Source organism: Myxine glutinosa, chromosome 4 (genome assembly GCF_964187855.1).
Source record: "Myxine glutinosa chromosome 4, kmMyxGlut1.1, whole genome shotgun sequence".
Lineage (NCBI taxonomy): Eukaryota > Metazoa > Chordata > Myxini > Myxiniformes > Myxinidae > Myxine > Myxine glutinosa.
The window spans coordinates 105062684-105089969 of NC_136264.1; the positions used below are offsets into that span (position 1 = coordinate 105062684).

Here is a 27286-nt window from a genome sequence, read left to right on the forward strand (position 1 = left end):
TTTGCACATCAGCCAAAAAATTTTTTAACAAAAACAAAAGTTAAATTACGACTGGGATTACGGACAGTAAAATTACAGTTCATTACTTCGTGTAACCCCCACGAGCATTCAGGAGAGCACGTACACGTTGAGGCATGCTGTTCACGAGATTTGCCTAGGTTTAGACAGGAATCGCTTGCCATGCATTGACAATAGCCTGCTGCAATTCACGCACAGAGGTCGGCTGCTGGTCCAAGTGGTCGATTTGACGTGTTAATTCTGCCCACAAGTTCTCTATCGGATTCATATCCGGGGACATGGCAGGCCACTCCATATGCTCTACACCACGGTCAGCAAGAAAGTGTTGGATCATGCGAGCATGATGAGGCCGTGCATTGTCATCTTGGAAGACAGTTTCCTCGAAAGGCTGCACGAGCAAATGGAAGCAATGTTTCTTCCAGAATGGCCCTGTACTTGAACTGGTTCAGGTTTCCATTCAGAACAACCAGGTCAGTTTTGCCCCCTGCATGAAAAGCAGCCCAAACGGTCACCCCACCACCTCCAGCTTGGACTCTTGGCACTATACAATCTTTGTTGTAGGCTTCATGCACTTGTCTGCGCACTCGGACGCGGCCATCTTGACGATAGACCAGAAATCTAGACTCGTCACTGAAGATCATGTGATTCCAGTGTCCTGGCTGCCATTGACGGTGCTCTCTGGCCCACTGCAATCGGCACTGGCGGTGTTGTCTGGTCAGGCGTGGCTTTCTCAGGGGACGCCTGGCACGATAGCCTGCTTGAACCAGTCGTTGGTTGACTAGCCTTCTGGATACAGGCACATTTGTCAGTTGCTGCCACTCAGCCCTAAGCCGATTAGCTGACTTGGTACGGCCATTGCGGACTAACCGGTGCAGCTGGCGATCATCCCTCCTTGTGGTTCTGCGGGGACGTCCTGGCCTCGGTATTGGAGTAAGGACACCCCTCTGAGCATTTCGTTTCAGGATATTTGACACCTGACCTTGAGTGATGCCATACTGCCGAGCAATAGCACGCTCTTTCATGCCGTAATTTCGTAAAGCCACCACTCCATGACAAACAGCATTGTCGAGTTGACGGACCATCTCCAGAGGAAGCGGCAATAACTTTTGGAGATGTGCAGCAGTTGTTTTCCACTAATACAGAACGCAACAACCCTTGTATACCCGACTGTGAAGCCAATCGTCAAATGCACCTGTCCGTACATTTTGCCACGCCACCTGTGATATAATCCTGTTGTTGACTTCTTGCTGCGACAGACAATCAGTGACATGGTTCTTTTAACAAATAAATCACCAAAGTGTAAAAGAAACTCACCAGATTGATATACTGAGTTAAGAAAGTAAACCCAAGTCAAGAAAAAAAAAATATTCCATATTAAATGCCAAGTCTGTATTTCTGATATTATGTACTATTATTATTCTCAAAAGGTTTATTATTCAGGAACAGCTATCCAAAGTTAAAAAGGTTAACTTAAAATGATACAGGAAACCGAACGGGAAGACGAGGAGGTGAAGAGGAAGAGGCGGCGCGAGCAAAGTTGGAGAAGACGCGTGACGTCAATGCTCCATAGCGAGCCTGGTCTACCGAAAGTCGCGAGGGAATTTTGAGTTCCTTGAAGGGACATCCGGCGATAGGAATTATCGCTGGAGTGGAAAATCTGCGTAGTCAGATTTGGGCGCTGAGATTTCGACGAATCCTCGCCTAGTCGCATCGGCTCAAGTAAGAACCGTCGGCCAATTTGAACCCCACGCTTCGGACACCGACAAAGGTTTTGCCTCGCGTCATCTTCACCCCAACATCCTACCGTTTGTCGGGGATGTGTGTGTGCGACCGCTTCGTTTCCAATTACGTTGCAGTTCGCTGAGTGAGCGGTGAAGTTGCCCCTCTGAAGGGCGCCGTTGTACAGTTTCGGTGGGGCGATCACCATTGTCAACTGTACGCGATTCGAATATCGACTGGAGAGCGAGATTCGGGCTTTGACTGGATATCGTTCGAGCGACCGCTGGAGCGAATCACATTCGCCTTGGGAAAGGTTATAGAGCCATTGAGGAGTGTCCTCTTCACTCGCTGGGAGCAGTGAGTTATCTGACTTTATTGATGGTATATAGAGTGCACTCTTAATTGCCATTTGTTGTACCGTTATTCCTGTGTGATTTTCAATATATTATTTGTTCATTTAAAATCATTGGTGTGGTTTCACTATTGATTTCTAACACAGAGTAACATATTTTTCTGCCGTGGCTCCTCTCGGGGTTCGGAGGTGTACCGAGACCAGGAGATTGTAGAGGAACACATAACAGTACCGATTTTGAGTTTCTGTTTTTCTTGGCCTCAACTAGCCCGCATACTCGGGGGTCTTAAGCCTCACACATTTTTTTTCCCCTTTTATTTTTCTTCCCTCTTTTGTTTCCTCCCTTATAGCTACCTTTTACCATTCTTACCCCTTCTTCAATTCAAAACGTTTCAAAATGTATATTTTAAGAAACGCTCCTCCCCCAACATCCCCTAAATCTCTCGTAACAATTTATTTTCTTATTTTTTCCTATACCTACGTGGTGAGGCCAGGAGACACCATGGCTGATGGTGAGGATTAGACGTTCAAGAATGTGAACATCATCCAGTGGCTGCCCTTGCAAATAGATAGGTGGGTTTGCTTGATGCTCCTTCCAGTGCAATAGGGTGAGAGTGAGAGATTTGCTGGGATTGAAAGATTTTTTTTTTTTTTTTTTTTTTTTTTTTTTTTTACAAGATCGAGGCTCGTGAAAGAGCGAACATTAATCACACAGAAAGACAAACCGACACATAAAACATATAACAGAGGGAGCGGTAGACAAGATGGGGAGAGAGGGGGAAGGACACAAACACAACATTTGAGAGCAGGGACCGAGAGACATGGAGACATCGAGAGATCTGAGAGAGGGCGAGGGCTTTGGGGGGGGGGGGGGCGTGGGAAGGGGGCGGTGGGAGAGGTATAAAACATATGGACACTGCCAGGACTTCCAGGAAAGAAGTTGGAATTTCAAACAAGGTGGATCTGGGGTGAATTAGCGGGGGTAGAAAAGATCAAGGTTTTGGATGGGGGAAGATAAGAGATGGTGGTTAACAGCTGTTTTAAAGACCTGGAGGGAGGAGTGGGATTGAAGGGAGTGAGGGAGTTTGTTCCAGAGGCGGGAGAAAAGAGGAATGAAAGAGTGAAGGTGAGCAGAGAGCCGAGATTTCGGCAGTTTAACCATCAGAGGGTTGCTGGCAGATCTTGTGCGACCTGTAGGAATATTTGGGGGACAGAGCACAGAGAGAGCTGGGGGTGCAAGGCCGGAGAGGAGTCGGTAGAAGACAGAAAGACCACCTACCTGCCTGCGGTGAGTGAGTGAAAGGCCCTCAGAGATGGGTGACGTCAATGCTCCGTCAAATTGTTGAAGGCTGAAGACCATTCATTGGAAACGTGTTCAGACCATGAGTTGAATTGAAGTTCAGAGTTGTTCAGAATTGAAGTTCAGAGCATGAGTTGAAGTTCAGACCATTGAATACATGTTCCATTTATCAGACCATGAGTCTAATAATTACCAGATCATAGGAGAGAGAGAGAAGGAGAGAGAAGGAGAGAGAAGGAGAGAGAAGGAGAGAGAAGTAGAGAGATAAGGAGAGAGATAAGGAGAGAGAGGAGAGAGAGAAGGAGAGAGAGAAGGAGAGAGAGAAGGAGAGAGAGAAGGAGAGAGAGAAGGAGAGAGAGAAGGAGAGAGAGAAGGAGAGAGAGAAGGAGAGAGAAGGAGAGAGAGAGAAAGAGAGAGAGAGAGAGAGATATAGAGAGACGCAATTGCACTCCACATATAAGTGGGATGAGCGTACAATGCAACACCATATGGAATCATCTGCATAAAGTAAGAGGGTTATCTCGAGCATTCGAGAGGTCGTTTGTGTAGATGAAGACCAGACTTGGGCCAATAATACTGCCTTGGTGGCACTCCAACCTTCACTGGTAGAAGAGAGTAAAGGTTTCCATTGGTAGCAATGTAATGACCAAGTGAGTGGAGGAAGTTAGAAAGCCCAGTATGAAGGGGACTTATAATTCCACAGACAGCAAATTTGGTAAGCAAAGCAGGATGCTCGACTGTCAAATTCCTGAGATATGTCCAAGGAGATGGTCCTGACCTCTTGTTTGAAATTTAAGGCCTCCAACCATTAATGAGAGAGCAACAGCATATTTAGAGCTGAGTGACTGGGACAGAATCCAGACTGATGGTTAATGATCAGGCTTTTTGAAAATAGGAAAGACCACACATTCAGGAATAATGAGGGATTCCATGATTTTTCTTGTAATTGGAAGTAAGCTTACTGGTCTGCAATTGAAAGGGCCTATTTTTGCAACCTTAATGTAGATGGTCGTGATGTTTGCTGGCATATTTTATCAGCTTTCAAGTAATAAAATCTGTTAATTAAATTATTATTATTATTATTATTGTTGGTTTAACCTGGTAAAGCATAGGAAATGTCTTAACTTACCAGATAAACAAACCTTATTACCTCCGCTAGCTAAGGTGGATGGAGGTCATGTTTTCACATCTGTCAAAATCTCAAAGCAGGATATCTCAAAATGTCGTGAATGGATTTGGACGAAACTTTGCGGATAGGTTGGGTATGCAACAAGGACGAAACAATTCGATTTTGGTGAAGATCCTGATAGAGATCCGGGAATTTTAAAGTGATTCTTCACCATTGAGTAATGGAGACAAAACGACATATAGCCGGGTATCTCAAAAGGTTGTGGACGGATTTGGACGAAACTTGGTGGACGGGTTGGGTGTGCGACAAGGACGATTCGATTCGATTTTGTTGAAGATTCGAATCCAGATACGAGGATATTAAAAAAATTATTAAGTGATTCTTTACTATTGACAGATAGGACCAAACACGACATAAAGCATCATATTTCAAAAAGTTGTGGACGGATTATGACAATTTATTGGTAGATAAGATGGGTAGGTGACAAGAATAAACTAATTATATTTTTGTGCGACAAGGAGGAATGGTCCAGATGCAGATCCGGCCCATCAGTGGGATACAAAACGTGAACTTCAGGCCGGTGGAAGAATGGCCTCAACCGAGAGGCCGTTCTAGTTTTAGGTGCGTTTAGTATCTACAAATCTTATAATTTGCTAAAAAGAAAAATAAACAAGCAAACGCTTCCCGACGGAAATTAAGGAGATATGATTGGTTTTTCCCACATCAAACCAACTCATCTGTCGACACAGTAATAGTACAATATAGCAGTGAGAAACTCCTTTGTTGCTCCAAATCCACAGTACAGATGGCTCTTTCTGAACTAGGAATGTCCTATTCATAATCTTACGCTGTGGCATGGAATGCTGAGTGAAGGATCTGCTGTCCCCCTGTCATGTGACCAGATCTTCAGCTCTGTTTGGTGGACTTTTGTGAGGGACATACATACAATGAACGGACAGACAAACGCTGTTCCAAATGGCATTGCTCTACGAGTCTACGGGCTACGCTGTAATAATATGGCTGCCGAACCCTGTGACTGATGACATCATCAATATTTTTTTTCTCAAGCAATTTATCCCGAGATCATGCTCAAGAAATTTCATACTAATCGGATCAAGTGTTCTACTTGTCGATGTATTACGTCATAATGAAGGCACCTATGACATCATTATTAACATACTAGCAGAAGTACCCGGCATTGCCGGGCGGGGGAGGGGAGGGGGAGGGGAGGGGAACGGGGGGGGAGCGAGCCCCTTGGCAAAGCGAGCGTTTTTTTTTTTCATAGCGTCATAGCGTTCATTGCGTCATAGCGTTAATAGCGTTTTTTTTTTTCATAGCGTCATAGCGTCATAGCGTTCATAGCGTCATAGCGTCATATCATTCATAGCGTCATAGCGTTCATAGCGTTTCATAGCGTCATAGCAATTTTTTTTTTCATAGCGTCATAGCGTCATAGCGGTCATAATAATAATAATAATAATAATTCATTTATTTTGTATAGCGCTTTTCCAGAAGCCCAAAGGCGCTTTGACAGAGTGGAAAACATAATGCATAACAATACATGAAAACAACAATTGCAAAAAGACAAGAATCAAGAAAACAAACAGCAGCGATATACGGCATATATATAAGACAAGAATCAAAAAGACAAGACAAGAATCAATAGGGAAATATTTAAAGCAAAAGGAGGGAGAAGGAGAAGAGATAGTCAGGGGTTAAATGCTGTGGGTTGAATGTTGAATGCAGCGTTGAACAGGTGGGTCTTTAGTGATGTTTTGAATGTGGTGAGTGAGGAGGAGTCTCTGATGGTGTGAGGTAGTGAGTTCCAGAGGGTGGGAGCAGCGATGGAGAAGGCCCTGTCCCCCCAGGATCTGAATTTGGTCCGGATGGAGGGGGTCAGGAGGTTGGTACCAGCAGAGCGGAGGTTGCGGGTGGGAGTGTGTCTGGAGAGGAGGTCAGCCAGGTAGGATGGGGCCAGGTTATGGAGGGCTTTGTATGTCAAGAGGAGGATTTTGTACTGGATTCTCTGGGGGATGGGGAGCCAGTGAAGCTTGTAAAGGACGGGGGTGATGTGGTCACGGGTCCGGGAATGAGTGAGTAGACGGGCAGCGGAGTTCTGAATGTATTGGAGTTTATTGGTGATTTTTGAGGGTGAACCATAGAGGAGGCTATTGCAGTAGTCCAGACGGGAGGTGATGAAGGCGTGGATGAGGGTTTCTGCAGCCGTGGAGGAGAGGGATGAGCGGAGACGGGCAATGTTTTTCAGGTGAAAGAAGGCTGACTTTGTGATCTGTTTAGTGTATTTGTCGAAGGAAAGGGTTTGGTCAAAGATGACGCCAAGATTCCGGATGTGAGGGGAGGTGGATACTGGGATACCGTCGATGTTGAGGGCAAAGTTATGGGTGGATTTTGTGAGCGTTTTTGGGCCAATGATGATTATTTCAGATTTATCACAGTTAAGCTTGAGGAAGTTGATTTGAAGCCAGGATTTTATTTCAGTGATGCAGTTTGTCAGGATAGAGTGGGTGTCGGTGGAGACGGACTTGGTGGAGATGAAAAGCTGGATGTCATCGGCGAAGCAGTGGAATTGGAGACCATGACGGCGGATTAAGTGACCGAGCGGGGACAGGTAAAGGATGAAGAGGAGGGGGCCAAGAACTGAACCTTGGGGGACACCTTGGGGGAGGGGAGCAGTGGGGGATTTGCAGTTATTGATGGAGATGAACTGGCATCTGTCAGAGAGGTATGATTTAATCCAAGAGAGGGCAGTGCCGGTGACGTTAAAGGTGGATTCAAGTCGGGTGAGGAGGATAGTGTGATCGATGGTGTCAAAGGCAGCGCTGAGGTCGAGGAGGACGAGAATGTTGAGGTTGCCAGCGTCAGAGGAGAGGAGAAGGTCGTTGGTGATTTTGAGGAGAGCAGTTTCAGTACTGTGGTTGGAGCGGAATCCGGATTGGAATGTTTCATACAAGTTATTGGCAGAGAGATGATGTTTGAGTTGAGTGGCTACAGCGCGTTCCAAAACTTTTGACAGAAAGGGTAGGTTGGAGATGGGTCTGAAGTTGTTTAGGGTGTCAGGGTTTAGACCAGGTTTTTTTAGAATGGGGGTAACAGCAGCAATTTTGAGGGAAGGTGGGACGATGCCTGTAGACAGGGAGGAGTTTATTGTTGCAATGATAAGTGGAGAGAGAGCAGGGAGGGAGGCTTTGACAAAGCTGGAGGGGATGGGGTCAAGAGTGCAGGTGGCAGTTTTCATTCCTATGAGGAGTTCAGAGAGGTCAGTAGGAGAGATTGGGGAGAACCGAGACAGGGGATGGCAGGACAAGGGGGGGGCAGGTGGTTGGAGGGGGAGCGGGTGCGGCGGTGGTCAAGCTGTTGTAGATGTTGTCAATTTTGCGTTGGAAGAAAGAGAGGAAGGAGATGCAGTTGTCTACTGTGAATGACTGGGTGGTGGTGTTCAGGGGGCGGAGGAGTTTGTTTATTGTCGAGAAGAGTGCTTTTGGGTTTCCGGAGCCAGAGTGGATAATTTGAGAGTAGTAGGCAGAGCGGGCGCGGGAGAGGGCATCTTTGTAGTGTTGTATGTGGTCCTTGTAGGCTTGGGAGTGAACTGTGAGACCCGTTTTATTGCGGAGTCTTTCAAGTTGGCGAGCACGAGTTTTCATCAGGTGGAGTTCAGGGGTAAACCAGGGAGCAGAATGGGTGAAAGAAACTGTTTTGGTTTTTACAGGCGCAAGCTGGTCAAGGCAGGAGGAGAGAGTGTGGTTGTAGTAGTCAGTGAGGTCGGAAGGGGTGTGGAGGTCAATGAAGGGAGAAGTGGACATTTTTTCAGAGAGGGTGGATGAGAATGAGGTAGGTGAAAGAGCGTTTAGCTTACGGAAGTTGATTGTGCGATAATGCCTTGGTGTTGGGGCGGGGATGTTGATGGTCAGAGTGATGGCTAAGTGGTCAGAGAGGGTGAGGTCGGAGCCATAGAGATGGTGCAAATTTAATCCAGTGGAGCAGACAAGGTCCAAAATGTGACCACGGATATGGGTAGGAAGTCATAGCGTCATATCGTTCATAGCGTTCATAGCGTCATAGCGATTTTTTTTTTCATAGCGTCATAGCGTTCATAGCGTTCATAGCGTCATATCGTTCAGAGCATTATCACGTGATCACTCTGAGCGAATCAGCGCCCACCTGCTCTGATTCCGTTGATTCCGTGCGCTGAAATGCGCTGAGGTAAATATGAATAAAAAATATGGATCATCAAATATTTTGAGTTCGGCCATGTTCGTCCCAGGCTCAATGGCCATGTCTATGCCAAATATCAAGCACGTACGCCTCTCCGTTTAGGAGTCTATCGGTAACATTACACACACACACACACACACACACACACACACACACACACACAAACTGTGTTTTATATATACTAGGGCATGCCCGTACTATATATAAGCTAGGACGTGCCCGTACGTGGGTGCCCGTTCCTTGCCAAAAAAAAAAAAAAAAAAACATTTGTGTAGGGGTGTGTGTGTGTAAACATCCTAGGGTGTGCCCGTACGTGGGTGCAAAAAAACATGCGTGCAAACAACAACAACAAAAAAAAACTTTGAAACCACGTGGCAGTAACGACCACAGAACCCCCCCCCCCCTCTATTTACATGAATGGTTTGGTCCATTCGCAACGACCACAGAACCCCCCCCCTCTATTTACATGAAATGGTTTGGTCCAAAGCGAACGGCTTGCGGTGTTTGGTAAAGAAATCGCCATAGCTCGGTAACTACTTGTCCGATTAATTTCAAACCTTGAAAAGGCACATCCTCGGGTCCCCAGCAATATACCTGGCAAGTTTAAAGTATATCGGACCCGTGGTTGTCGAGAAACAGCGGTCACAGACAAACATACACACATACACACATACACACATACACACATACAAACACACATACACACAGAGATTAATGGAATTATAGATAGATATAGATGTTATTCCCCATGGAGAGTACTTTACAATGATCCACCTTTCAATATTTTCCATGGAGCGGTTTCAGAGATATAGAGGTGCAATTTTTTTCCAAGATGGCGCCCATACCACGTGACTAATGACATCATAATTATCATGCAAAAATTAGATAGGAGCTAATTCCATAGGATAGGATGGCGCTCCTATGATGAAAATTTCGTTCAATCGGCCCAACCGTAGCAGACAACTAATTTTAAAGGGAATAAACCTGCAAAATGCCAGCGGAAGTGACACACATACATACACCGGATGGACAGACAGACAAACGTTGTTCCAGACGTCATTGTCTTATGGGCTATTCTGTAAAAACGACCCAACTTTCTTGGAATTGCAAGCTTGATCCAGCAAATACTACACGACTAGCCTGCAAAGCTCCTAATAACAAGGCCCCATCGTATTGATGTTCACCCTGAAACTTTTACTTGAACCAAAAGAAGATGAAGAATTTGGAAGTTATTCCACAATCCCAAAATTGGCATGAATTAGAGCTTCACTGTTGGTAGAAAAAAAAGTGGTAAATAGTTGTAAATTTGAAGCTACATATGTTGCAGCATAAATCTGGAGACAGGAAAGTTTTCCTCCTCAAGATTTGAAATCAAAGCAGCAAAAGGCAGACACAGGTAGATGAAAGGCTTCACCTACCCAAATCTGCCAAAGCAAAACATGTTTTTACTGCTCATTAAGCATCAAGAAGCCTTGTAAAAGTACATCTTCTTCGGGTTATTACTCATAAACTATGGGTGGGCCCACTTTGATATCACAAGGTGTGCAAATGATACACTCAAGCGTTTACGTGTGCGATGGCTGCAACATTCTCTTGGAGTGACCAAGACTTCATGGTGCACTGCTTTTTATCCTTCAAACTCATCTTCACCTTGCAAAAAAAAAGCTTTCTTTTCAAATAAAGAAGAAAAAAAACTAAAGCTTCATTTTCATGAAACAAAGTAATACACGGAGTTCTTTTGTTCAAAGCAGAGGGAAATAGATGCATGAAATGGCCTTGTCTGGATATGCTTTGATGGCTTGTGCAAGACTAATGCTTTGAGTAAACAGTTTGTGAACTCCCTCCCACTCCCTCCCTCCTTCCACGCCTTATTTTGCAAATTCACCACATTTGTCTTTGAATTCATCTTCACGAGGGCGGAATGCAAAGGAAATGCAAGTTGCTTGGGATGGGTAAAAATAATGGAAATAGGCGTTATATGATGCAAGGGACAGTCTTCGAGTGTGCTAGACAGGAGAAGGAACTGGTGGTGGTAATACATAAGGGTGGACGAGAGAGGGGGGGGAGGGGTGTTAATATATATGGGGGGGACGAGAGGGGGGGGGGGAAAGGGGTGGTAATATATATGGGGGGACGAGAGGGGGTGGTAACAGATATGGGGAGATGAGAGGGTGTGGTGCTAGATATGGGGGGGGGGGGGGGGAGAGGGGGTGGTAATACATATGGGGTACGAGAGGGGGGATGGTACATAGACATGGGAGGACAAGAGGGGGTGGTAATATATACGGGGGGATGAGAGGGGTGTTGATGAGAGGGGTGTTGATAGATATGGAGGGATGAGAGGTGGTGGTAATATGCATGGGGCATTGGGGCAATGCATGGGGTGGTATTTTATACGGGGGGACGAGAGGGGGTTGCAACAAATATGGCAGGGGGTGAGGGGGGGGGGGTAAGTATACAGCACAGTGCCAAACAGCTACATGCATTGTTAACAGGATTTTAGGTTGCATTCATAGGGGGAAAAATCATAAATTGAAATGGGTAGTTTTGGTTAATACAGTATAGGAATTTAATGAGGACTCGTCTGGGGTATTTTCTACAGTTTTGGTCACATCTGTCGACTAGAACATTGTTGTCAAGGAGATTCAGGCTACGCGACAGAGAAACTAGATTGATCATGGGCGTAGCTTGACTAAGCTATGGAAGGGGGGGGGGGGGGGGGGAGGGCTCAAAGATACAGGACCTTTTACATTAAAAGGAGGTGATTATGAGGGGATCTGATATATACATTTTTAAGATATGTAGAGAATAAACAAAATAAATGCAGAAGGGTTTTTCAGCAGAATGGACATTGATAGGACCAGGGGCCACAGTTTCAGAGTAAACAAGCATTCTGAGTATTGCGCTGCAATACATGTCCCCTACCAAAGTTCAAAGTGCAATAACTTTGTCAAAAATGATCGAAGATGCAAATTTATGCACGGTTGATGCTGGTTTTCAAACTTGATCTGAGGTATGCTGAGACACGTGTGTCACGCCTCGCCTCGTTGATAAGCCCGCAAGGTCGCTCCGTGGAACGGCCTGCACGTATTGCACTGTGTGAATTATATAAATTATTACCAACTCACGGTCTGAGGTACTAGCGATTCAAGAGATATCCATTTTTTATGGCACATTGGAGAAGCCAATGCGATGTTTCTTCTTCCTCAGCTTGTCACAACTCTGTCAAATGCGATCGAGTTAAAAAAGTCAGAATTTGACCAAATCTGTTTTATTCGTTTGTTAATATACCTCAGCTATTGACAAATGTTAAATTAGAATTTTATTTGAGGTTAAAATGACCGCGACAGGTCGTGTCCAACGATGCTTTCAGTCTGTACATGTGATAAATAATTAAATCCGCACACTTGACGCCTCTTCTTCTTCACGCAATAACAACGTCTAGCTTCCAGACCGTACATCCAATCATCTTGACATTTTGCACACTTGTTACTCTTCATGACTTCTACTATAGTATGAAGTTTCACGTCGATCAATAAAGCGATTCAAGAGATATCCATTTTTAAAATATTTTCGTTTAATTAACGATATCTGCCAAACCACGTGAGCTATCGCAAATTCCAAAAGGATATTTTAGTAGACTGACATGCGGAACAGATCTGTGAAGTTTCCCCTCGATTGGATCAAAAATGAGGGAGGGGCTCGGTTTTAAAGATTCATGCTTAAAAACGTCATAACTCTGAAACCATGTGACGCATGACGTCATGCTCGCTGACTTTTTTGTTCATCATGGGTATGCGATTCTGCCTGCAAAGCTTGGCCTCGATCTGTTCAGCCGTTGCAGAGAAAAAGGGGTTTTCGTGTTTTCACGAAAAACAATATGGCGCCCGAACCACGTGACCTGTGACGTCATAATTACCATTAAAATATTGTACAGACCGAGTCCCTCCAATGGTGAAAATTTGATCTCAATCGGTCCTATTATTGCAGAGAAAATGGTTTTTAAAGGAAATTAAAACTTAAAATGGCACTGAGTTAACGATCATCAGAATTATCAGAATTCCCAAAGTTCAAAGTGCCATAACTTTGTCAAAAATGATCGAAACGTCGTGAAGTTCGAACTTGATCTGTAACTTATCATGAGGAAACGATGTGCCAAGTTTAAAAATCATTAGCATTAAGCGTTTAGAAAAAAAGTCCGGAAAACTGTTCTTTGCGTGACGGACTGACGGACTGACGGACTGACGGACTGACGGACTGACGGACTGACAGACTGACAGACTGACGGACGGAGGGACAGCGTGCAAACCTATAGTCCCCTCCGGTGTACACCGGTAGGGGACTAACAAGCATTCTGAGTATTGTGCTGCAATACATGTCCCCTACCGGCAGTCTGTCGTCCGGAAAACTGTTGGGGCAGCCTGCACGTATTGCACTGTGTGAATTATATAATTACCAACTCACGGTCTGAGGTAACTCAGCTAAAAATGATCCAATTTGCACCAAATAAAGTTTATGAATGGTTGCACACACCCCTACTTCTCACTAAAAGTGGAAAGAGAATGTAAATTAAAGTTAAAACAAGGAATATTAACAGCTTTGACTTACCGCACTCCAAATTATAGTCCGGAAAACTGTTGGGGAAATTCCCAAAGTTCAAAGTGCCATAACTTTGTCAAAAATGATCGAAACATCGTGAAGTTCGAACTTGATCTGTAACTTATCATGAGGAAACCATGTACCTAGTTTGAAATCATTAGCATTCAGGGTTTAGAAAAAAAAGTCTGGAAAGCTGTTCTTTGCATGACGGACTGACAGACGGAGGGACGGAATGCAAACCTATTAGTGCGGGAGCCCAGAAACATTTGTTTCACATCTCGAGTACAAAAGGTTTGAGGCCTGGAATATATGCATCTATGATAGGAGACCCCAAAAAGGCAATTCTTAAGTTCTGCAATTCTGCACAGCAACCAGGGGGCGCCACCAAAGACCCCTAAATGTGACTCTTAATTCACAATTTGAGTACATCTTTCAAACTTGTCTTAAAATGTTCTCTATAGGAGTGGAAATCAGAATTCCCAATTCTTAAGTTTTCAATTTGTGTATTAGGTCGCTTAAGAACGACCTAATTATTGCTAATTAACGCTAATTAGCATTTTTAATTCACAATTTGAGTACATCCATGAAACATATGGCAATGTATTCCTTAGGTCATCCTAAATCAAGATCAGTCATTCTTAAGTATCCATTTCATGTATTAACCCACTTAAGAACGCAAAATGTACTCATTGACCCCGTCCCTGGCAAGGTGAGTGTTAATTCATAATTTGAGTACATCTTTCAAATTGGTCCCAAACTGTTCAGTAGATCATCGTGAATCAAGAACAGCAATTCTTATGTGTCCATTTCATGCATCAACCCACTTAAGAATGCAGTCAGTATTGTAACGGAATTTGGGTTGTCACTGGCTGCTATCCCCCCTCCACTCCCTGGCTGGCCCTCCCTTATATGCAAGGGAGGGGCTGGAGTGCTGACCTGAGGGCAGGCCCCAAGTAGACACCCACACCAGTGCTGAGCACTGATGCAGCTTCGAGAAGAACTGGATTCACTTCTTCAACGAATAATTATGCGGCACGACTTCGCTGGATGCTTACGAAATCCACTAGAGCTTCATTCGTTAGTCTACTCCACGAAATGGCTGGGCTGATAGTCAAAGAAGACACAACTGCTGAACTGAGACCTGCACGAATAAAACGTGACGATAGAGATGTGAAAACCATGGTGAAACAAATCCAGGATAGTTGCAATCCGTTTGGGAACGAAACAGATGCAGATACCATGTTGTACAACATCCATACAGGAAGGGCAACTAGTGAAACAGTCCGCGAAAGTTTACTGAATGTGCCAGCAAGTGGAAGGACATTACACCAGGCATTCATCACAGCATGCGAGGCCGATGACAGTAGGTTTGAACAACCCATAAAGAAAGCTCCTCTCAAAACATTCGTAGACGAATGTGCCAGAAATAGACGAACACCGGATAAGAAAGTGGCAGTTCTGAAGTGTACTCGTGATTTGATGGGCCGCCTAATAATCCTTGCATCAAAGCGTGATGTTGACCTGCAGCATATATTCCAATATCCCCTTACACCAGTACCACTCACGATGTGCAATCCTGATGAGAGCATGGTCAAGACAGATAAAAGTAAGTTGCTTAACTTACTGGAGAGCAAGGAGATCAAAGGAGACGGACCTCAACAGATCAATGCATACGTAGTAGATGGACAATATCTTCTGCACACCCTACCTCCAAACTTACCACCCACATATGGAGGTCTAGCGAGGAGCATACTCTACCAAGTATTGTCATTGTCCAAAGTCCGGGTACACGTAGCCTTTGATGATTACCCTCAACCGTCACTGAAGGATGCAGAAAGAGCCAGACGGGGGACAACAGCCGAGGACAGCAGATCCTACATTATTACTGGTCCAGCACAAAGAAGGCCCAACGATATCAGCAAAGCGCTAACGTCCAGGTCATTCAAACGGGAACTTCCTGATTTTCTTGCAAGAGAATGGCAGGATCAAGCATACACTCATATACTTGGGACCTGTGATGTCTTCCTAGATGTTCCGTCAGGCCAGTGCTTCCATTTCCACGTAAGCGAAGGAGAGGTCAAGCGAGATACCGTAGACATGCTCAGTAACAACCATGAAGAAGCGGATACCAAGATCTGCATGCATGCAAAGGCAGCAGACACCTCGAATGGAAATGTAGTAATACGCGCCTCAGACACGGACATAGCTGTTATTCTGCTCTATCATTGTGAGAAATTCAGCAGCCACATCTGGATGGATGTCGGTACTACATCCAAGCGTAATCGGAGGCTCATTGACCTAACAGCGATATCCAAGTCACTGGGACCACAACTGTGCAGTTCCCTCCCTGCCTTCCATGCCTTTACCGGCTCGGATTACACCGCAGCATTTGTAAGAAAGGGCAAGGTTCAGCCCTTTAATAAGCTGGAAAAGATGCCCGATGTACAGCAAGCTTTCAAAGCTTTGTCAACAGATGGACTGCCAAGCGAGAAATGCAAGGACACACTCTTGAAATTCACTGCTATAATGTATGGAGCCAAAGAGAAGTCGAAGGAAACGTTAAACGCCTACAGGTTCAAGACCTTTGAAAGAATTTACAAGCCCAAGTTAAGAGGAAAGAACCCACTTGAAAAGCTGAAGGGAGCTGATGCCAGTAGTATTCCTCCATGCGAAAGAGAGGTTGCTGCCCACATAAAGCGTGTATCGCTTGTTTCAAGAATGTGGGCCAATGCTGACCAGCCAATCATCCAGCAACACTCATCAGAGGATGACGGATGGGAACTAGTGGGAGATCAATATAAACCCATCTGGTTTGAGGGAGACCAACTTCCGGAGTCGCTCGTTCCAGATGATGAAGAATTAGCTGATGCTGACGATGATGAGGTCCTAGCGCAGTCATCTTCTGATGAAGAGGACGTTGAAGGAGATGGTGATGATGGTGATGTGTAGGTTTACAATCGACCAAACCTGTTCATACGATTATATTCAGTACGGTACATATCCAAAGCATCCTGACAGGGAATTTGTAATGTTTTTGAAATTTTAAGCAAAATAATGTTAGGAATGTTGGATAAAACAACATATATACAATCATGTTGATGTTTGAGATAAATTCAATAATTTTTCGTTGATATAGTTAGTTGAGTTTTTACATACATTAAAATTTGTTTTTAGTTCAGGGTAATTAGCTTAAACATGTTAAATAGTTTATAAGCGATAGTCAGAGATAAAACAGCAATATCGCTAATAGAGTAAAAGTTAGACATTAGGTATTAATTTTTATAAAATTAACATTAAAAATTGTTTTTTGTTCCGAGATTTGAGATTTAATTGTTGATGGGCGGTAGAACCAGGACGCCAATTTACTACACGACTTACTATGATGATCTGATTTTGAAGCATAATTCATGCATACTAAGTACATTTTTGTGTAGTTTATAAAAAAATTAAACATTGTGTTTGTATACAATCTATGTTTCTCCTTTTTGTCAGTGTGCATTCTTAAGTGGGTTAATACATGAAATGGATACTTAAGAATGACTGATCTTGATTTAGGATGACCTAAGGAATACATTGCCATATGTTTCATGGATGTACTCAAATTGTGAATTAAAAATGCTAATTAGCGTTAATTAGCATTAATTAGGTCGTTCTTAAGCGACCTAATACACAAATTGAAAACTTAAGAATTGGGAATTCTGATTTCCACTCCTATAGAGAACATTTTAAGACAAGTTTGAAAGATGTACTCAAATTGTGAATTAAGAGTCACATTTAGGGGTCTTTGGTGGCGCCCCCTGGTTGCTGTGCAGAATTGCAGAACTTAAGAATTGCCTTTTTGGGGTCTCCTATCATAGATGCATATATTCCAGGCCTCAAACCTTTTGTACTCGAGATGTGAAACAAATGTTTCTGGGCTCCCGCACTATATAGTCCCCTTCGGTGTACACCGGGACTAATAAGAGGACAGTTGGGATGATATTGAGGCAGGGGTCTTTCACTCAAAAAATGGTTTATGGCTGGCATAGTCTTTCTGGGGCAATGGTGGCAAAAGAGATAGTGGATGTAATTAAGCTAGAATTGGATAGGTACCTAGAAGCAGTGGGGATGGAGGGTATGTGCATGATTACCTTCGCCACCGAAGGTGGACAGAGGTTATGTTTTCACCCTTGTATGTTTGTCTGTTTGTCTGTCTGGCAGCAGGAAATCTCCAAACCTTGTGGACGGATTCGGCTGAAATTTTGTCGACAGGTTAGGTGTGTGACACTAACGAATTGGTTAGATTTTGGTAAAGATCCGGGTATGCTTATTATGATTTTTAAAGTGATTCTTCACTAGTGAGAGATAGGGCCACAGAAGACACATGGCGTGATATCTCAAAAAATTGGGGACGGATTCTGATAAAACATGGTGGATAATTTGGGTAGGTGACAGAAACAAGCCGACTAGATTTTGGTTAAGGTCCGAATCCACATCCGGCCTATCAGTGGGATACAAAACGTAAACTATTCAGCCTAGCGGAGGTATGCGCTCTACCGAGTGCTGTTATAGTTTCTCGTGTATTCCTATCAAGTATCTGTCTTAATGAGAGCCTGTCTGTTTTTCAATTGAAAATTTACACTGCTCACTTTTTTATAAGCCAAAGTTGTTAAAAAGAGTCCATGACATTGACTTGATGATGTACACAGGTAATTGAAAGTTACATACCAACACACCAACAACCTTTAGACTGACGCCACGAAGGTTATTCTCCAACTGTCGGTCCTTCAAGGTTCCATTGAGGCCATTTTTGGGGTCCCACATTGCAAGCTGTGAGAATGCACACTCATATTACTCGATATATGTCGTACGGTATCACAGTGAAGTCATTTCTATGAAGGATGGAGAGAGAGTTCATATTCCTAGTTTCAATTCACATGCGCTAGGGGGAGTTGGGTGAAGCTAAATCAAAATGCAGGGACACCAAGCAAATCTTCCACACAAAATAAAACTGCTTTGCTTGTAAAGCATCAATGTATTTCAAATGAAAACACCACGTACACTCAAAATGCATCTCAAACATTATAATAAATGATCCACTGTAAAACATGTTGGAAGAGATTTAGGAAGGGGAAAACAAGATGAACAGGCATTAGTTGGGATTCTCATTCCGTTTATTATTATCTTGGGAATGGAGGTTATGTTTCACAGTTGCAATTTTGGGATGAGAAGCATGTGATCATCATATCACCTGATAAAGAGATTTGCAACACCATGAAAGTGTCAAACAGAACAATGATGGATGTGCGTCACGCGCGGTCTAGTATTTGACTCTCCAGAAGTTGTAAACCATTTTTTATAATACAACGTGCATCTGACCCTGTTACCTCCACCACCTAAGGTTGATGGAGGTTGTTTTCACTCCTGTCTGTTTGTTTGTTACTTCGCAAACAATTTTTTTTTTGCAAGTATGTTGATCACTCTGGTTTGTGTGTTTGTGTGTGTTTGTTTGTTTGTCCGATCACTTATACTTGCCTACAGGTCACAATTTTAAACCGATCTTCACGAAACTCCACCAAATGGTAGAGTTCGTAGTCTGACAAAATCCTATATATTTTTGGGGTCAAAAGGTCAAAAGTTCAACATAGGCCAAAGGTCAACCACATTTTTCAAATTTCTAAAATCCTTAATTTTCATCCAATTGACTTGAAATTTGAATCGGATTTTCATATCAGCTAACTGAATTCAAACACCAACTATTATTGAGATCAGCATAGGCCAAAAGGTCGACATAGGCCAAAGGTCAACAACCATTGAAAATTTCTAAAATCCTCAATTTTCATCCGATTGACTTGAAATTTGAATAGAATTTACATATCGGTGAACTAAATTCAACCACAAACTATTTTTGAGATCAACGTGGGCCAAAAGGTCAATGTAGGCCAAAGGTCAACCACTTTTTTTTGAATTTCTAAAATCCTCAATTTTTATCCGATTGACTTGAAATTTGAGGAGGATTTACATATCGGCTAACTGAATTCAACCACCAACTATTTTTGAGATCAGTGTAGGCTAAAAGGTCAACGTAGGCCAAAGGTCAACCGCTTTTTTTTGAATTTCTAAAATCCTCAATTTTCATCCGATTGACTTGAAATTTGAAGAGGATTGCATATCGGCTAACTGAATTCAACCACCCACTATTTTTGAGATCAGTGTAGGCTAAAAGGTCAACGTAGGCCAAAGGTCAACCGCTTTTTTTTGAATTTCTAAAATCCTCAATTTTCATCCGATTGACTTGAAATTTGAAGAGGATTGCATATCGGCTAACTGAATTCAACCACCCACTATTTTTGAGATTAGCTTAGGCCAAAAGGTCAACATAGGTCAAAGGTCAACCACCTTTTTCAACCATTCATAGGCCAAAGGTCAACCATTCATAGGCCAAAGTTCAACCACTCTTTTTAAATTTCTAAAATCCTCAATTTTCATCTGATTGACTTGAAATCTGAATAGGATTTACATATCGGCTTACTGCATTCAACCACCAAATATTTTTGAGATCAGCATAGGCCAAAAGGTCAACGTAGGCCAAAGGTCAACCACCTTTTCAAATTTCTAAAATCCTCAATTTTCATCCGATTAACTTGAAATTTGAATAGGATTTACTTGTCGGCGAACTGAATTCAACCACAAACTATTTTTGAGATCAGCGTTGGCCAAAAGGTCAACATAGGTCAAAGGTCAACAACAATTTCAAATTTTAAAAATCCTCAATTTTCACCCGATTGACTTGAAATTTGAATAGGATTTATTTGTCGGCGAACTGAATTCAACCACAAACTATTTTTGAGATCAGCGTTGGCCAAAAGGTCAACATAGGTCAAAGGTCAACAACAATTTCAAATTTTAAAAATCCTCAATTTTCATCCGATCGACTTGAAATCTGAATAGGATTTTCATAGCGAACTGAAATCAACCACAAACTATTTTTGAGATCAACGTAGGCCAAAAGGTCAACATAGGCCAAAGGTCAACCACTTTTTTAAAGATTTCTAAAATCCTCAATTTTCATCCGATTGACTTGAAATCTGAATAGGATTTGCATATCAGCTTACTGAAACCAACCACCAACTATTTTTCAGGTCAACATAGGCCAAAAGTTCAACATAGGCCAAATTTCTAAAATTGTTAATTTATTAACTTCAACTTTGAAGACAATTTGCATATCAGGTCACTGAATTCCACCACAAATTATTTTTGAGGTCAAAAGCATTCTACTTTGTACTGTTTTGCCAAGTGTCACTCTATGAGTGATTTTTCATTTGTCTGTCTGTCTGTTTGTCTATGAACACTATATACCGAAAAGTTGTGGATGGATTCGGCCAAATTTTTTTGGAGAGGTTGAGTAGGTGATACAGACAAAATGATTCGATTTCGGTGAACATCCCGATCCGGATCTGGATCTCAGAATTTTAAAGTGATTCTTCACCATTGAGAGATTGGACAAAACACGATATATAGCATTATAACTCAAAAAGTTGTGGACGACTTATGACAAAACTTAGTGGATGAGTTGGATAGGTGAGAAGAACAAGCTAATTAGATTTTGTTTCATGTCGGATCCAGATCTGACCTATCAATGGGATACAAAACGTAAACTATTCAGCCTGGCAGAGGTTTGCGCTCTACCCAGTGCCGTTCTAGTTTACACTTTTGTTCGACTGTCTGAATTTCTCCAAGGCAGATCACAATATTCATGTGAACTGTGGCATTCACTTTTGCATTTGACATCGATGTAATATTAGTTATTCCGTTGGCGGATGCAAAATATCCCTTAACACTTATGGCTGGAGGCCATAATTTAATTCACCCAGTTAATGAGTCAGGTCAGTTAGAAACCACGGGAGTCTTCATGACTCATAGTAGTCAATCCAATGCCTGACACAGATGGCTTTTATGTTGGGTACTGTACATATATGATAGGATTTATTTCAGGACAGTGGCGAAAAGAATAAGACATATATTCATCCAAAATATTTCACATCCATCCAAATGGTGGAAAGATTATCCTGAAAAATTGTCTTGGCAGAAAGACATGGTCATTTTTCATAAATGCCTTCCCAGTGGAGAATTAAACATAAATTTAAATATTTTTGTGTCAAGGTCGTCGATTACAAAGACTGTAACTCTTTTTGGAAGATGCTATGGGATCCTAATTGGGTATCAGCAGATGGGTTTACCTGCTCAGAATATCATTGGATGTTGCGACGTCCAGCTCGTGAAATTCCAATATGGCAGTTTATAGTTGGATCCTATTCCATTGGGAATTGATTCCCGACTCGACAAAAGAGGGATGAGTACAGTACCCCTGAGTTACATGGTTACACATGTTAGCAGATTCATCTCTGAGCTGTTCATTCCAGAGTTGAAACTCAAAAGTGTTGAAAGTGGTTAAATGGCAAGGGATTTCCTTTTCACAATAAAGTCATGGTAAAGTTAATAGCCACACAACGCGACTTTCTCTCCGCAAGACATAGAATCAGCTTGTTTTAATTTTAGAGGAAATATAATAATAATAATAATAATCATATAATGAAAAAAAAAATAATCACAGAGGAAATTTTACGACAACGATTTTTTTGCGTCTGATAGTTTTTATGCATTCATTGATGAAGTCGCCGGAGACATTATTTTTTCAGGTTGTCTGTCTGGCTGTCCGTCCGTCCATCCGTCCATCCATCTGTTATAGGTTTTCGTTACTGCGATAACTTGAGTACGGCTGAAGGGATCTTAGTTAAACTTGGTGCAGGTATGTATAATGAGGTAAAAATGAACTGATTACATTTTGGGCTCACGAGGTCAAAGGCCAGAGGTCATGTTAGGTAAAAATACTGTTACCACGATAACTAGTGAACCAGTAATGGGATTCTCACCAAATTTGGTACAATTATGTAGAATGATGTAATGATAAACTGATTAGATTTTGGGGTCAAAAGGTGAAAGGCCAAAGGTCAAAGTCTGTAATATGTCTACAACTTGAGAATGGCTGAAGTGGTCCAATTCAAATTTGGTACAGGTGTGTATAATGATGTAATGATAAACTGATTAGATTTTGGGGTCAAGAGGTGAAATGCCAAATGTCAAAGTCTGTAATATGTCTATAATGTGAGAATGGCTGAAGTGGTCCAATTCAAACTTGGTACAGGTGTGTATAATGATGTAAAGATTAATTGAATAGATTTTGGGGGCAACGGTCAAAGTCTGTAATAGGTCTATAACTTGAGAGCGGCTGAAGTGATCTCATTTAAACTTGGTATAGGTATCTATCATAATGTAAAGATTAACTGATTAGAATTTGGGGCCAAGAGCTCAAAGTTCAAAGGTCAAAGTCTGTAATAGGTCTATAACTTGAGAGCGGCTGAAGTGATCTCATTCAAACTTGGTATAGGTATGTATCATGATGTAAAGATTAACTGATTAGAATTTGGGGCCAAGAGCTCAAAGTTCAAAGGTCAACGTCTGTTATAGGTCTGTAACTTGAGAATGGCTGATGTGATCTGAATTCAAACTTGATACAGGTATGTATAATGATATAAAGATTAACTGATTAGATTTTTCAGTCCCGAGGTCAAAGGCCAAAGGTCAGAGGTCATGTCAGGTAGAAATGTTATAACTTGAGAACAGCTGAATGGATTTAAATCAAACTTGGTACAAGTATTATAATGATGGTACAAGTATTAATAATGTGGGCGAAGGCATATCGGTTAACCTCGTGACATCAAAGAGTGTCGTTCTAGTTTTTGTTTTTTTTGAGATGAGTTTTTTTGGAGATGAGTTTTGAACCTGACCTATTCTTCTTGCTCTGAACATACATTTTGAATGGAAACTTAGTACATCTCAACAATTGGTTGAGAAAATGTGTTGAACGTAGCAGCAACTGAACCATCTTTGCTGCAAGAGGAAAGCACAGCAACACGAAAATGGTGCAAATACAATTGTGTAATTTATCAGTTCAGGTGCTTCTTGCTAGGGTGGGATGAGTGCAACTAATTCTCAGTCTTGATTTTTACATCTATTGTATATTGATTCTTCCATTGTGGGATTTATTCCATCCATGCATTCTCTTTATTCCTTATTCTTATGCCTTTCACATTATGATCCCGAATCAACTCGGGCATGTCCAAAATTACAAACATTTGCACAACGTAGACTAAAACCTCAATCATGTTAGCTATTTGTAGAACAAAAGTTTACTGAAGCTCAGATTTAATTTTTATTTTAGGATACAAAACCTAGGCTCATGGAAGAGCGAGGAAGACAAAGATGTTAACCTTGACACAAACACACCAATTGCCAGACTATCCATTTGCATTTAGAAAAGAAACAGCATCAAAGTTGAAAGATTTCGGATTTGTTGGATGAGAAATCTCCCTACCCTTTTGATAGTTTTCTCCCATCCGTCTCCATAGCTTGTACCTAAGATCTCAAACTGCACGTTGGGATTCACACCCTCTTCGGTAAATTCCAGCACACCCGAAAGGCCCTGTACTCGACCCTATAAGAAGACAGAGATGGATATTGCGATCTCCTGATATTTTATCTCAACAGTCATAGTAGATAGTGACTATACAGACAAGTTATTTCCTGAGATGTCATCAAACTTGAATTAAACAAGTAGTAAAAACATTATTTTTCATGAAAAAGGATGTACGGATGGTACACCAAAAAGTATACATGTAAACAAGGCAGGGATGGTCACAAGAAATTATCATGTGAAACCATCCCTCCATCTTTCTTTGAATGTGAAGGGGATAGACATGTGAACCCTGAAAATGGGTGGAGTTTGCACATTATTTACGAAATGAAAGGTCTAAATGGTGTAAAGGTGAAAGGTCTGAAAAGGTGTAAATGTGTTAAAGGTTGTGTCAGTGTCTGAAAGTCTAATGGTGTGAAGGTATAAAGGTCTAATGATCCGAAAGACCAAAATAGTAAAATAAAAGGTCTAGACCTAGATGTAGTCACGGTGTAATTATACGTACTTACTAGAAGTACTCATGGTCAAATACTATGTAATTAAAATCTTGATAGAAGTAGAGTACAGTCTTCACGTTCAAATGAAATAATTAAATAATATATGTCGACTCATGCGAGTACATCTATTAATTAATTATTAATTAATCAAGTAATAGATTAATTAATAATAAATTAATTAATATAATAAACTATTAATTAATTAATAGATGTACTCCCATGGGTTGACTGCTAAGTAATTAATAGACATACTCACATTGGTCGACCATGTTTTTCGATTTTATATACTGCATATCGCATAGTTAAGTATTGTATGTCTGGCAACAACAGTTGCCAGACCGTACGTAATATTCCACCATTAACCACAACCGTCTTTAAAAGTGGTTTTCGGTTGTCGCTACTGTTGGACTGTATGTAATGTTAAACCATTAACCACACCCATTTAGGTGTGATTGGCCCATGTCACCACGGCCCCACCCCCATAATGTTGATTGACAGACGTAGTTCTGCCCACCCTCGTTTCCCTTCCTATTACTATACATAGTGATACAGTTTTGCTTAATTTTCATGAAATCCTTTCAAATTATGAAAACTTTGAGTAGTCATGGCCATCCCACTATAAAATGTCGTATATTCATGTTTAAACCAAGCCTTGAGCTTAAATCTATTTTGAGTTAGGCTGTCTGAAAAGAACAATGAGAGTAAGAATCAGAAGAATTATTAAATGGCTATTTTGAGTTGGTCAGTTTTGTAGTTAAGCGATGCTGTCCAAAAGTTTAATGAGGGTTATTGCATGTGAAATCCTGCACAGAAGACTGAAGGTACTTTATATATAGGTTGATAAGTTTGTATCCTGGGAGATTGTTTTTTGGAGATTTGTGTTGTATAAAACCGATGGAGTGTGTATGCCATCCCTACATATGAAGTTGACCAACTTCCTAATGAACTATAAGAAGACAAAGAGGAAACGGCATTTATTTTATGTCTATTTTGAATAGGACCTGAGACAATCTTTTCACACAAAATCAGTCTCATAATATCAGTGCAAAGGGTTATTAAGCATAAAAATGATTATGACTCACTTAGTTTCATCCCAGAGGGGATGTGTGACTATTGCAAAGCCCTGTCTGTCTGTCTGCCTGTATGTGCGCGTGTGCGTGTGCGTGTGTGCTTCCATATATTTTCACTTTTAAAATGTTTTTCTCTGCAACAGCTTGTCTGATCGATGCAAAACTTTAGATATACAGAAGGAGGGACTCCCATAGGAGAATATCATATTGCTAATTCTGACATGATAGGTCACAAAGTATTTTTTTTTTTTTTTTTTTTTTTTTGTATACAAGATCGAGGCTCGTGAAAGAGCAAACATTAATCACACAAAAAGACAAACCGACACACAAAACACAAAAAACAAGGGGAGCGGCAGACAAGATGGGGAGAGAGGGGGAAGGACACAAAAGAGAGGGGGAAGAGGGGGAAGGACACAAACACAACATTTGAGAGCAGGGACATCGGGAGGACTTGGGGGGAGGTGGGAGAGGATTAAAACATATGAACACTGCAAGGACTCCCTGCATATCTAATATGACAGCCATATTAGATTAAACGAAAATATTTGGAGATAATTTTCTCCTAAACAGCTCAACTTAAAAAATAAAAACGTGGCATAGGTTATCAACTCCCCATGAGGTATCTAGGGTGATAACGATGACGTCATCAGAGACGTTTCAGACATCAGAGAAGTTTCAGAGTTTCAGTCTGGGCCCTGTGCTTTTTCTGGTCTTCATCAATGATCTCTCCGACTCTCTGGAAAATCCTCTCTGTCTCTTTGCTGATGACTCCACTCTCTGCCTGCTCCATACCTCATCCCTCAGATCGGCAGTCTGCAGCCTCCCCACTCTAAGCAGACCTGGACAAAATCACAGACTGGTCAAACAAGTGGAACATGTCTTTCAAGCTTGATAAATCTCACACTCACTATGTCTCTCCGAAAAGACCGACTGGACAATCCTCCAATCTACTTTCTCAACAATCCTCTTCAAGAAGTTCTGTCACTCAAGCTTTTGGGTCTCACTATCTGCCATGATATTTCCTGGGAAAACCACATTTCCAAGCAGGCCTCCAAAGCCAGTCGCCGACTGGGCATCCTCCGTCGTGCGAAGTCCTTCCTTGGCACACCTGAGCTCCTCACCACATACAAGGTTTTCATCCGCAGCTCAATGGAATAATGCTCTCCCCTCTGGGCTGGTGCTCCCGCCTCACACCTAGCTCGCCTTCACGCTGTTGAAACCAAAGCTTTCAGAATCATTGGAATCTCCCGCGATGAAGCTAACTCCGAGGGCCTTTCACTTACTCACCACAGGCAGGTTGGTGGTCTTTCTGTGTTCTAACGACTCCTCTCCGGCCTTGTTCCCCCAGCTCTGTCTGTGCTCTGTCCCCCCAATATTCCTAAAGGTCACACAAGATCTGCCAGCAACCCTCTTATGGTTCAACTGCCAAAATCAAGACTCTCTATTCACCTTCACTCTTTCATTCCTCTTTTCTCCCGCCTCTGGAACAAACTCCCTCACTCTCTTCAATCGCACTCCTCCCTCCAGGTCTTTAAAACAGCTGTTCACCACCATCGCTTATCTTCCCTCATCCAAAACCTTGATCTTTTCTACCCCCGTTAATTCACCCCACATCCACTTTTTTGAAACACCGACTTATTTCCTGGAAGTCCTTGTAGTGTCCATTTTGTTGATACCGTGTACCCCACCCAGCCTTCTCTCTTCCACAGATCTCCTGATGTCCCTGTTTCCTACTGTTGTTGTGTTTCCCTCTCTCGCCCCTCCTTGTCTCCCGAGGGATTTGTTTATCGTTACTTATCCCTTTAGAGGGATAAATATGCATTGCAAGACAATAGAGCCTTTGTTACATGTTCTAT

The 27286-nt window shown here is 42.1% G+C and overlaps 1 protein-coding gene across 1 annotated transcript in view; it reads right to left on the reverse strand.

Annotated features, from left to right (window-relative positions):
• The window catches only part of LOC137425938 (glutamate receptor ionotropic, delta-1-like), a 396968-nt gene that overhangs the window by 142404 nt on the left and 227278 nt on the right, over positions 1–27286 (reverse strand). The window contains exons 6-7 of the mRNA XM_078776249.1: positions 23765–23884; positions 18058–18159 (exon numbers count right to left, since the gene is read on the reverse strand). Of these exons, the coding sequence (XP_078632375.1) occupies positions 18058–18159; positions 23765–23884 (222 nt within the window). The remainder of the gene's footprint in view (positions 1–18057; positions 18160–23764; positions 23885–27286) is intronic.